General features: G+C 35.2%; 1 protein-coding gene across 1 annotated transcript in view; it reads right to left on the minus strand.

Annotated features, from left to right (window-relative positions):
* The window catches only part of SOS2 (SOS Ras/Rho guanine nucleotide exchange factor 2), a 79,673-nt gene that overhangs the window by 58,019 nt on the left and 8,002 nt on the right, over positions 1 to 13,652 (minus strand). The window contains exon 2 of the mRNA XM_080808227.1: positions 1,616 to 1,741. Within this exon, the coding sequence (XP_080664353.1) occupies positions 1,616 to 1,741 (126 nt within the window). The remainder of the gene's footprint in view (positions 1 to 1,615; positions 1,742 to 13,652) is intronic.

Consider the following 13,652-nt stretch of genomic DNA (forward strand, 5'->3'; position numbering starts at 1 on the left):
ATTTTTAGAGGTATGTCTGTATATTAATCAAACTGTAAATATCCTTAAGATTTTTACTAGTCCTTTAGTGAAGTAATATTTATATGCAGTAAAAGGCACAGATTTTCAGTGTACAATTCAGTGTTTTGGTGAAAAATGCTTATACCTGTGTAACCATCAGTTTAATAAAGATACAGAATATTTCTATCATCTCACTCCCCACACCTCATAGGCAACCACCATTCTGATGTCTATCACCATTAATTTTAGCTGTTTCTGAACTTCATATAAATGTATCATACCATATGTACTCTCCGAGGTCTGGCTTTTTTCATTCTACATAATGTTTGTGACTTATAGCCATGTTATCGCACATATCAATAGTTCATTCTTTCATTTTATTACTGAGTAGTATTCCATTTTATAAATCAACCACAATCTGTTTACTCATCTTCTTGTTGATAGAAATTTGAGTGGTTTCCAATTTTTGGTTATTATGAATAAAACTGCTTGCACATTCATACATAAGTCACATTCTGAACACATATTTTCATTTCTCTAGGTGAAATATTTAGGAGTATATATACTTATATATACTTATATATAAGTATATATATATATATATATATATATATATATATATACTTATATACTTAAATATTTAGGAGTATATATATATATACTGCTGGGTATAGGGTAGATATACCGTATATTTAACTTTATAAGAAACTGCCAAAGAATGTTCTAAAGTGGTTATACCACTTTATACTTCCACTAGCAACGTGTAAGAGTTCTAGTCATGCTACATCGTATTTGGTGTTATTAGTCTTTAATTTTGTCCCTTGAAAGCAGTGTGAAATGGCACCTCAATATGATTTTAATTTCTATTTCCCTGTGACTTAGGAGCTTGAAAGGCACCTGGCTGGCTCAGTCGGTGGAGTATGCAATTCTTGATCTTGGGTTGTGAGTTTTAGCCCCATACTGGGTGTAGAGATTGCTATAAAAAAAAAAAAAAAAAAAGAGCTTGAGCACTTTTCATGTGCTTATTGGTCAATACCATATCTTCTTTCTTTGAAGTGTCTGTTCAAGACTTTTGCCCATTTTGGGGAGGAAGGTATCTTTTTATTATTGACTTGTAGGAATTAACATTTTGGATACAAATCCTATGTAAGGAATATATATCACAAACATTTCTCCTGGTTTGTCACTTACACCTTTTTCATTTTCTTGTTAATTTTATTCTTTAACACTTACTGCATTTTGAGTCCTCTGTAAAAAAAAAATATATTTGGTTAACCCCAGGTTAAGAAGATATTCTCTGCATTCTCTTCAAAAACTTTATAGTTTCAGCTTTTATGCTTAAGACCATGATCCATCTTGAATTAATTTTTATATGAAATAGATTTCAAGGGTTTTCCCTCATAAATTTATCCAGTTATTTTAGCACATTTTTTGCTGAAACACTTTCTTTTCCCCATTGATTTGCCTTGATATCTTTGTTGAAAATAAACTCGGCACATATTCCACATATGATTTCAATGGTTTTAGTTTCCATAATGATTTAGAACGATAAAGATTTAATTTAAAAATTTGTACAATGGTTCAGTGATATTTGAAATATCAAAATAGTTTTTACCTCCACATCTTGAACAGTCCTTGGTTGAGCCATGCATAATTTATTAAGCAGCTGAAAAATCAGCTCTTCAATATAATAGAGAGATTCTTCATTAGCTGAGAGAGTGGGATGTACTTGCTCTTGAACCTTAAAAAAAAAAGTTCTCAGTTAAAGTACAGGCAAAAATATTTATAACAAAGTCAGAGAATCATGGGGCGCCTGGGTGGCTCAGTCACTAAGTGGCTGGCCTCGGCTCAGGTCATGATCCTCGGGTCCTGGGATTGAGCCCTGCATTGGGCTCCCTGTGCTGCAGGAAGCCTGCTTCTCCCTCTCCCACTCTGCCTGCTTGTGTTCCCTCTCTCGCTTTCTTTCTGTCAAATAAATAAAATCTTTTTTTTTTTAAGATTTTATTTATTTATTTGACAGAGAGAGATCACAAATAGGCAGAGAGGCAGGCAGAGAGAGGCGGGGAAGCAGGCTCCCTGCCATGCAGAGAGCCTGATGTAGGGCTTGATATCAGGACCCTGAGATCATGACCTGAGTCGAAGGCAGAGGCTTAACCCACTGAGCCACCCAGGCACCCCAAATAAAAAAAATCTTAAAAAAAAAAAAACCTCAGAGAATCTTATTTATCATTATTAACATTTTACTGGAATAGTTATTCAAATACAGACATAAAACACAAAAAGTGGGGGAAAACCCACTCTAATTGTTGGTCTCTGTAAACTTCCTTTAACCCACAGAGCAGAAACTAACAGAAAACTTAAGTAGTCTAAGACCTACTTTTGTAAAAACCAAAACCAAAACAAAACCCTACAGACTTTAATACAGAATATTTTTTAAATTATGCAGTTTAAAATAGCTTCTAATTTCCATTATGGCTTCCTCTTTGACATTTAGAATTTAGAAGTATATTTCTTAATTTCTGAACCTATGGTATATTTTTAAGTCCTCCTTTTTACTGATTTCTAGAATAACTGCATTGTGATCAGAAAACATACTTTCTAGGAGTTCAATTTTTTTAACTTGTTGAGACTTATTCATTATATAGGTCTAGATGGCCTCACTGACAAACATTAAGAAAGAAACTAGAAGAACAACAAAATAGACAAAAAGAAAAAAAGAACAAAACAGACTTCCCAACTTATTGTGAGACTAGCCTTGATATAAAAACTCAAAAAAAAAAAGATGAAAATTATAAGCCATTTTTACTCATCAGCTTAGAAATAAAAGCCTAAGTAAAATATCAACTAAATTCTGTAATATGTATTAAAAAAAAAAGTGACCAACCAAGTGGATTTATCCCAGGAATGTAAAGTTGATTTAATGTCAGATAATCAAGCAAAAATAATTCACCATGCTAAGAGATTAAAAAAGAAAAGTAATTATGATAATATCAATGATTTAGGGAACATCTAAAAAACTCAACATTTGTTCATAATAAAATCTCCCAATTAACTTAATTGAGTAAAAGGATATCTACAACAAAACTACAATAAACATCATAGTCAATGGTGAAATACTAAAAGCTTTCTTTTTGATATCAGGAAAAAGGTAAGGATACTTGCTCTATCATCTCTATTCCATATTGTACTGGAGGTCTTGGATAGTGCAGTCCAGCAAGAAAAAGAAATAAAAGTGTAAGAATTAGAAAGGAAGAGATTTACAGATGATTTGACTGCCCACTATGGCAGTTAATTCTATGTGTCAATTAGTCCGGGCCACAGGGTGCTGAGACATTTGGTTAAACATTATTTCTGAGTGGGTCTATGAAGGTCTCTGGGTAAAATTAACATCTGAATTGGTAGACTGAGTAAAGCAGACTGCCCTCCCCAGTGTGAGTGGACCTGCCTAAAAGGCTGAGTAAGAAAGAATTCTTTCTCTCTGCCAGTCTTTGAGCCAGGATTTTGGTCTTCTGCCTTGATCTAGGACTTGGACTAGGACTATACCGCCAGCTCCCCTGAGTCTCCGACTTACTGACTGCAGATTTTGGACTCGCCTACCTTTACTAGAGAGAGACAGAAGAGAAGGAAAGGAGAGAAAGAGAGAAAGAGAAAGAGAGAGAGAGAGTGTGTGTGTGTGTTTCTGTTTCTTTGGAGACGCCAGACTAATACAGCCATGAAGAAAAATCAAAATATTGTACAGATAAATTATTTTTTTTAAAGATTTTATGTGTTTATTTGAGAGAGAGAGAGTGCACGAGCAGGGGGAAGGGCAGAGGGAGAGGAAGAGAGAGAATCTCAAGCAGACTGTGCTGAACATGGGGTGAGGTAGAGCTTAATTCCACAACCCTGAGATCATGACCTGAGCTAAAATCAAGAATCAGCCACTTAACCAATATGTCCAGGCACCCCAAATTATTTTAATTCATAAAAAATAAAATTTTATTTCTGTGGAACACAAAAAGATGAAAAACAAAAATCTTAAATAGTATCATTTACAATGGAATAAAAAATATATCATGTACTTCGGAATATATCTTAACAAAAGAAGTACAGATTTAAATATTGCAAATATATCAATTCTCAAACTAGTCCACAGACTTAATTAAAATCATAGTCAAAACCAGAAGTCTGTCTGCTGAAACTGACAAGATAATTTCAAAACTTATATGTAAATGCAAAAAGCTAAGAAAATCAGGCAGTTATTCCAAGAAGTAGAAGTACTTGCTGTAATCGTTATTGGGATCTATTACAAAGCTACAGTAAGAATGTGATATTGTTATAATGACAGACAAACAGATGAATGGAAGAGAAAAGAGTCCAGAAACAAGCCCATAAATATACAGAACCTTGATTTACAACAAAGTAGTATTACAGGGCATGAGGGTGGGGTCATGGGAAGATGGGGAAGCATATAAAAAGTGAACAACTGGATACCCATACAGAAAAGAATGAAACTCAACTCCGATTCATACTTTACACAAACAACAATTCTAGCTGGATATTTTAGAACTATTCCTTAAAGACCTAATAAACTGGTACTATAAAACAAGATATTATCTTCACGACCTCAGGATAGGAAAGGATTTCCTAAACAAGACACAAAAATTACTATCCATAAAGGAAAGGCCTGATAAACACAACTTCAAATTAAAAATTAAAACTTAATGTTCACCAAGATCTTTAAGAAAGTGAAAAGACAAGTATGCAAAGGAGAAGATTTATGTGACACATAGAACACAAGGGCTCGTATCCAGAACTCGAAGTTCAGCAGAAAAAAAAAATGATAAAAATCCCAATACAGTGGCACCTGGTTGGCTCAATCAATAGAGCATGTAACTCTTGATCTCAGAGTTGTGAGTTCAAGGCCTATGTTGGACAACAAGCCTGCCTAAAAAAGAAAAAAAAAAATCCCTATAGAAAAAAACCAAATCAGCACTTCGCAAAAGAAATTCAAATGGCCTATAAGAGCTCTAGCTCTTTGGTAATGAGAGACATGCAAATTAAACCACAATGAAAACTATTACCCATTCATCAGAGAGCAAAACGAAAAAGCCTGATAATACTAAGTGTTAGTGATTATGTAGGACAATGGGAACTCTCAACACACTGCCACTGGAGTGCAAAATGGCTCAATAATTTTATTTTTTATTTTTTTGGCTCAATCACTTTAAAAAAACTTTGCCATTATCTACTAAAGTGCAAGATATGCCAATACCCTATAATCAGTAACATTGTGAAAATTTTGTATGTTAACAGATGGCAACTAACCTATTGTGGATATCACTTCATAAAGTATATAAATATACACCTAAACCTAAGATAACACTATATGTCAGTTATACTTCAATTTAAAAAATCAAAAATTTAAAAAAATATATGCATACCCTATGACCCAGCAATTCTACTGCTGGAGATATACATGTCTGTTTAGAGCTATGTAGTCCAACACAGCGGACATTAGCCACATATGGCTACTGAGCACCTAAAATGTAGCTCTACTGGGATAAAACGGACTTTAAGCATAAAATATATGCCAGATATCAAAGATTTAGTATAAACAAGGTATGTCAAATATTTCAATGTTTATATGTGTTATATGCTAAAATGATTAGGTCAAATAAAGTATGTTATTAAACTCAATTTCACAAGTTTCTTTTTACTTTTTTAATATGCCTATGAGGAAATTTAAAATCACGTATGTGACTTACATTATATTTCTATTGGATGGTATTGTTCTAGAGAAATAAGCACGTGGGTTTCCTAAAAGACATGTATACGAAGGTTCCCAAGTAACATTATTAGTGATACCTCCCAACTAGAAACTCAAATATCTACTCAGACTGGAATAAACTGTAGCATATTCATACAATGGAATATTGGAAGAAAAATAAGTAACTATAGCAACATAAAATGTGGCTGTATCTTCGAAATAATATTGGCAGAAAGAAGCCAGACAAGAAGGATACATACAAAGGAATTCTGCTTCGGCGCGCCTGGGTGGCTCAGTGGGTTAAAGCCTCTGCCTTCGGCTCAGGTCATGATCCCAGGGTCCAGGAATCGAGCCCTGAGTTGGGCTCTCTGCTCAGCAGGGAGCCAGCTTCCCCCTCTCTCTCTGCCTGCCTCTCTGCCTACTTGTGATCTCTCTCTCTGTCAAATAAATAAATAAAATCTTAAAAAAAAAAAAAAGATCTGAAGACTTGAGGTGTTGAGGAAGCAATGTTTAAAAAAAAAAAAAGATTTTATTTATTTGACAGAGATCACAAGTAGGCAGAGAGGCAGGCAGAGAGAGAGGAAGGGAAGCAGGCTCCCCGCCGAGCAGAGAGCCCAATGTGGGGCTCGATCCCAGGACCCTGAGACCAAGACCTGAGGTGAAGGCAGAGCCTTAACCCACTGAGCCACCCAGGCGCCCCTAGGGACACATGTTTAAATGGTAAAACTATAAAAGAAAAAGCAAGGCAGTGATTACCATAAAAATGGTTACCTTCTGGAGATTTCTATTGAGAAAATTGCTGTATTCCTTAAATTGTGTATTTATATTTTATGCATTTTTGATTGCTTTACTACTTCACCATAAATAAGTTAAAAAAGTTGGAGAATCACCTAGCAAACAGAAAATGGAAGGATAAAATCACAATAAAATAAGTCAAAAAAGCCCCGCTAGTCCCCAGCTAATAAATGAAATTAAAATATCAGAATCCTGGATACAAAAAGAATATCCTACAAGGTTAGGGTGAAGGGAAGAAGCGGGTCATATACAACGTATATATTAGATTAGTTCCAGACTTCAACCTTAACACCAAAAGCTAGAAGACAGATTTCCAACTTAGAATAAGATCCTAACAAACTATCAATCAAATGTCTTCGTAAAATGAAGACATGCTTAGAAATAACAGGTCAAAAGTTTTTATCTCCCATGCACCCGTTCTCATTAAGCCTTTATAGTTTGTACCACAGTAAAAACAAGAGTATAAATCAAGAGAAAAATATGGTATACAAGAAATGAAGGAATCAATACAGAAAAAAGGCTAAAGGAGTATCCAGGATAAAGTGAAGGTAAATTATGAGAGATGTACAACAGGCGTAAGGTCACCAGTCCAGACTAGAGAAGATCAGAAGACTCTGGGAGAAACTGTCTCAAGAAGATGAAATGGCGGGCGCCTGGGTGGCTCAGTGGGTTGGGGCCCCTGCTTTCGGCTCAGGTCGTGATCCCAGGGTCCTGGGATCGAGCCCCACATCAGGCTCTCTGCTTGGCGGGTAGCCTGCTTCCTCCTCTCTCTCTGCCTGCCTCTCTGCCTACTTGTGATCTCTGTCTGTCAAATAAATAAATAAAATCTTTAAAAAAAAAAAAAAAGAAGAAGATGAAATGGCTCAGTCGAAGAACTTGTGACTTTTTTTTTTTTTTAAAGATTTATTTATTTACTTTAGAGAGAACAGGAGAGCATGAGGAGGGGCAGAGGGAGAGGGAGAGAGAATTTAAGCCCACATACTGCTTGATCTCACAACCCTGATCTCATGCACCCCAAGGATGTGACTCTTGATCTCACCAGGGTCATGAGTTAGAACCCCACACTGGGTGTAGAGATTAGTAAAATAAATAAAAACCTCAAAAAAGGTTAAATTGATAGGAACATCTGATGAATCTAAAAATCTTAAGAGGATATTTAGACAACTGATAGAGAGTTTAAGCTTGAATTAGTAGGTACATAGAAAACTACACAAGAAAACAAGACTGTTACTAATTCCAGTAAAAGTAAAAGGTTAAGTAGGAAAGAAAAAGTGGTATATATATAACAGCATTTACAGTCATAAAATGTAAACTTTGAATACTAATCCAAAAAAACCTAACATATAACCATGGCACGGGGTGTGAGGCAGGAAGTATATATGTATGATAAGGTGTGTATGGTTAGAAGGAGGAAATACATATGTGTATTAAAGAATATTAGGGTGCCTGGGTGGCTCAGTCAGTTAAGCACAGACAATGGATTTCAGCCCAGGTCATTTTCTCAGGATTGTGAGATGGAGCCCTGCTTGAGCTCCACACTCAGTGTGGAGTCTGCTTGAGATTCTCTGTCTCCTTGTCTGTCCCTCCTTCTGCTTGTGCATGCTCTCCAAAATAAATAAAATCTTAAAAAAAAAAAAAAGAATTTTAAATCCTTACCTTCCATTAACAGATAATGGCCAAACAGAAAAATCAAGAAACAGCAATTTTTTTCACAACACTGAAGTGAATCACTTTGAAAAAGTGACTGTTTCTGGAAAGCAGAAAATTTTGTGACTGGGAGGAGGTACTGCTACTTTTCTTATAAACCTCATAAAGTTAGTTATTTTTTTATTTGCAGGAATAATTTTGATAAAATACACTAACTTATAAAGAAACATAATATGAACTAGGGAAGTACGAAAAAGGAGGATACATAAAACTAGAGATAACAAATACTACCTTTTTAAGGACTTTCGGAAAGAAGAGTTTAAGTAAAGAAGTTAGATATTTATAAAGGACCAATATCCAAAAAGCCAGGCTTTATAATATTTCTTTACAAATTCAAGATTTGGGGGAAGCAAATATTTTCTCTTACATCTTGCACTTCTTTAACATGACAAGAAGAAACTTAATTACATCTTACCATATATTTCTATTAGATCAATAGAATTGAGACTTTTTTTTAAGACTTTTTTTCTTTCTTTTTTTTTTTTTTAAAGATTTTATTTATTTGACATACAGAGATCACAAGTAGGCAGAGAGGCAGGCAGAGAGAGAGAGGAAGAGAAGCAGGCTCCCCGCTGAGCAGAGTGCCCGATGTGAGGCTCGATCCCAGGACCCTGGGATCATGACCTGAGCCGAAAGCAGAGGCTTTAACCCACTGAGCAACCCAGGCACCCCAAGACTTTTTTTCTTTTTTAATAAAAAGAAAAGCATTTACATTGAAGTTTAGCAAGGGCATTCATAAGGCTATTTCTTAAAACATCCTCCATAAAAGCCAAGTGCCCTACTCAGTGAAAGTGATTGTGCATGAGAATTAAGATAATGTCTAACTGGGATGGATTTTTTTTCTGTGATTATGATTTTGGTAAATAACCTGCAAAGCAACTTTAACATTGAGCATCAAAATTTCTTATGCCAAACTTCTTAAAGTAACTGCAAATATGAAGTCATTAAAAAAAATACATAATGTTAAAATCCCACATATAAATACTAATAGGACATCAAGTTGATAAAGATAACCATACTTTGTAGTTGCAGTGTTTACTATCTCAGCACCCTAAGAGACAGTAAACAAAATTACCACATCAGAACTCACCCATCATAGTTTTCTGAAAGACTACTCAGAAAAAGAGCAATTAAAATAATTTTCAGTCTTTAAAAGTAGATTAACAAGTCAGACCTGTATTTTAGTTACACCATATTTTCAAACTGCCAGAAGGTATTTCCTTATACATACTATAAAAAAGAATAGTCATGATATTATATATAGATCCATGGATAAACACATATAAAAATATTAAACTTTACATTTATTTATTTTTTTAAAGATTTTTTATTCATTTATTTGACAGACAGAGATCACAAGTAGGCAGAGAGGCAGGCAGAGAGAGAGGGGGAAGCAGGCTCCCTGCCGAGCAGAGAGCCCGATGTGAGGCTCGATCCCAGGATCCTGGGATCATGACCTGAGCCGAAGGCAGAGGCTTTAACCCACTGAGCCACCGAGGCGCCCCTAAACTTTACATTTAAATGTTAATTTAAAAAAAGAAAATGAAAAAAGCAGCTATAAACCAGAAGAAAATCTTGGTAGAACATATATCTGTTAAAGGATTTGTATTGAGATATATACAGAATTTTCAAAACTTAACAATTCAAAACAAACAACTCAATAAAAATGGGAAAAAGACTTGAACAAACACTTCACCAAAGAAAATATATGCACAGTAAATAGCACGAAAAATGCTCAACATTATTAATCAATGGGGAAAAGCAAATTAAATCCATAAACATTCACCTCCTATCTGATCTAGCCACTCTTTAATAATTACCCAAGGAAAAAGGAAATGTATGTCCATAAGAAGACTTGTACACAAATATTCACAGTTTTATTTGTAATAGCCAAGATGTGAAAATCAAAGGTACATTAATAAAGAGATAAACAATGGTATCGTAATATCCACACAATGGAATACTATCAAACAATAAAAAGGAGTGAACTATTAAAATAGGATACAAAATGGAGGAATTGCAAAATAATTATGCTGAGTCAAAGAAGCCAGAAAAATAAAAAGAGTATATATTGTATGATTCCATTAGTACAAAACTCTAGAAAATGCAATCTATAGTAGGAAAGCAGACCAGTAATTGCTTGGGTACAAGAAATGGGGAGGGAGGGAGAATTAAAGAGTCAGAGTCAAGAGGAAATTATGGGCTGAAGGATATATTCAATATTTTAATTGTGATGGATTCACTGAAATATACACACATATAAAACTTATCAAACTATATACTTTAAGGGGCGCCTGGGTGGCTCAGTGGGTTAAAGCCTCTGCCTTGGGCTCAGGTCATGATCCCAGGGTCCTGGGATACAGTGAGTCCTGCATCAGGCTCCCTGCTCAGCCGGAGGCCTGCTTCTAACTCTCCCACTCCCCTGGCTTGTGTTTCCTCTCTCACTATCTCTCTGACAAATAAATAAATAAAATATTAAAAAGAAAAAAAAAAAGAATCTCACTCTACTTAGCTTAGTATTATATAAGGGTTTACCATAAAATAATCAAAACATGTAGAGAAGAATATTAATGGAGGCTAAAATTTTTGTCATTAAAATTTTCTTCTAATGGAATGAAATGGCACATGATCTGTAAGTACATTCCCATACAGGCAGTCCATTAGCCTGTAAAGCCAAGAAAGTGCAGGCTAAATCAATGGTTTCCAACTTGTTCCAGTGGCAAAGCATTTAGAAGTCACAGTGCTCATAGCAGAATATGAAAATATTAAGAGACCAATATTACATCATAGAAAGCAGAAGTAATATTAGTAAAAATGACTACAAAAGTGAAAACTACAAGCACATATCTGTAAGAGAAAACAAAAAAATATCATAACTCTTTTTCCTGTAAAACCTCTCTATCTCTTGTTCATTTGTTTTACCTTCTTCCATTACTCATTAGTAAGCACACAGCAGCCGTCACCACATCACAGACTTAAGAAAAACTTATGAGTGAAAAATAAAATTGAAATTGAAAAAAATTAATATCGGCTTTTTCCCCCTGTGAACTAGGAAAAGATCACTATTCTAAATATGCTTTATTCAAAGTTTAAGGCTCTCTGGGCTAAGTACCCACTTCCATCAGCATACTACCAAAACTACCACATGTACTCTTTCTTAAAGAACATCTGCCACAGGATCACCTGGATGGCTCAGTTGGTTAAGCATCTGTCTTCGGCTTTGGTCATGATCCCAGGATCCTGGGATGAGTCCTCTATCAGCCTCCCTGCTCAGCGGAGAGTCTGCTTCTGCCTCTACACCTTCCACCCTGTCCATGATCTCTCTTTCTCTCAAATAAATAAAACCATTAAAAAAAGAAGAAGAAATACTGTAAGGCAACAATACCTTATTTCACTCAAGAGAAAAAATTCAAAGCAAGTTTTCACACCTTAACTATTTTTCTATCCTACAATTAGAATTCAGAAGTGAGATGGCTGGCATGTGACATGTATTAACACATTCATTTGACTTTGTCTCAAATAAGATAAATATGATGAGGCTGGTTGGCTTGACAATTAAAACTAACTTTACCAATTTAGTTATGTGGTGGATATTTTACATTAAATTAATGAGTGTGGTAGGCAGAATTCTGAGGTGGCCCCTAGGATTCCCACCCCTTGATGTACATGCTCTGTGTACTCCTCTTGAGTGTGGGCAGGAATTGTGAATATGATGGGATATCACTCCTATGATCAAGTTACCACATAAGGCAAAAGTGACAAAGGTCCCTAATCAGTTGACTTGGTGTTAACAGAAAGATTATCATCCTAGGTAGGCCTGACCCAAATCAGGTGAATCCTTTAAAAGTAGGTCTAGAAATATGAGATAAGAAACAGCTGTAGATGCATTCCTGTTGGCCTTGAAGAAGCAAACTGACATGTTATAGGGAGGGTCATGTGGCAAGGAATGGCAGCAGCCTTCTAGGAACTGAGGGTCTCAGACCTACACCTGTAAGGAAATGAATTCTGCCAATAACTACATGAGTCTGGAAGAGGACCCCAAGCCTCAGATGAGACTACAGCCCCAGATAAAACCTTGACTAAGACCCTACGTAGAGAACCCAGCTAAACTGTGCCTAGACTTTTAATTTACAGAAACTATGAGACAATAAATTTGTGTTGTACTAAGCCCCTAAAGCTTGTAATAATTTGTTAAACAGCAATAGAAAATGAATACAATGAACTAGATATACAACTCCAAGGATTCAATGAAAATGTGTTTAAAGAACATATACGGTAAAATACATGTTACTAATTAATATCATCATAGCTAAAGTGTATTAAAGTTAATACTGTTTTCATTTTCCCAATCTTTCCTGGATATATGGAACGAAACAAAGTATCTCTAAGCAAAAAGTAACAGTTATAATTATTAGTCTTTTGGCAAGTCCTGTAAAAGCTAGAAAATGAAAAAGTGAATAGCTCTGAAGACCAGGTAACAAATCATTCTGCAAGTTAGGTGGTTTCCAACTTTTTACTTGAGACAAAATTGCAGGAGAACATAAATAAGTTACTGGCTGATATATTATTAAGACTCTTTTTGACAGATAACAATATAATTTTGTCATATAATTTGAAGAAAGTTTAAAAAATGAGCTTGATTGCTTTAAATTTATCTTCTATTTGTGTTAACAAGGGTTCTTGGGGCTTCTATTTACAGAAGGGAAACAGGAATAGAACCGATGCTGAACTGTGACTCACAGTTCAGCAAGAGCAAGACCCTATCTCATTCTAGCAATAACAGTCACCCATGAAACATGAACTAATTTAAAAACAAAGTAGAGAGCTACACAGATGTCACTGAATAATGCATATTCAATAAAGCTTTATAATTACTAATTTTTCAAAATCCATGACATGTATGTTCTTTTGCTCAACTATATCCTATTAGCAATTCACCCTAAAAGAAAGATTTTTTTAAAAGATTTTATTTATTTATCTATCTATCTATCTATCTGGGAGAGAGAAGAGAGTGACCGCATGAGAGGGAGAGCATGAGTGGGGGGTGGTGAGGGAGGAACGGGAGGGAGAGGGACAGACAGTCCAATGTGGGACTCGATCCCAGGACCCCAGGTTCCCAGGATCACACCCTGAGAAGAAGGCAGACGCTTAACCGACTAATCCACCCAGGAACCCTAAAAGAAACATTTTGATGCTTTACGTTCATTGAAGAAATTTTTAAAAAACAATATACAGCATTTTTGTTGTTGAGGAAAGCATAAAGGAGGGATCAAAGACTTATAAGCATAAACATATTATATCAAAATATAATTATGCAGAGGAAGTGGAATGAAAAGTCCATAGAGAAAAAAGAATAGTGTAAAATTTCCAACTGTTAAAAAAGCACTTTGATCCTATATGC

Source organism: Martes martes (genome assembly GCF_963455335.1).
Source record: "Martes martes genome assembly, chromosome: 7".
In the NCBI taxonomy this organism is placed as follows: Eukaryota; Metazoa; Chordata; class Mammalia; order Carnivora; family Mustelidae; genus Martes; species Martes martes.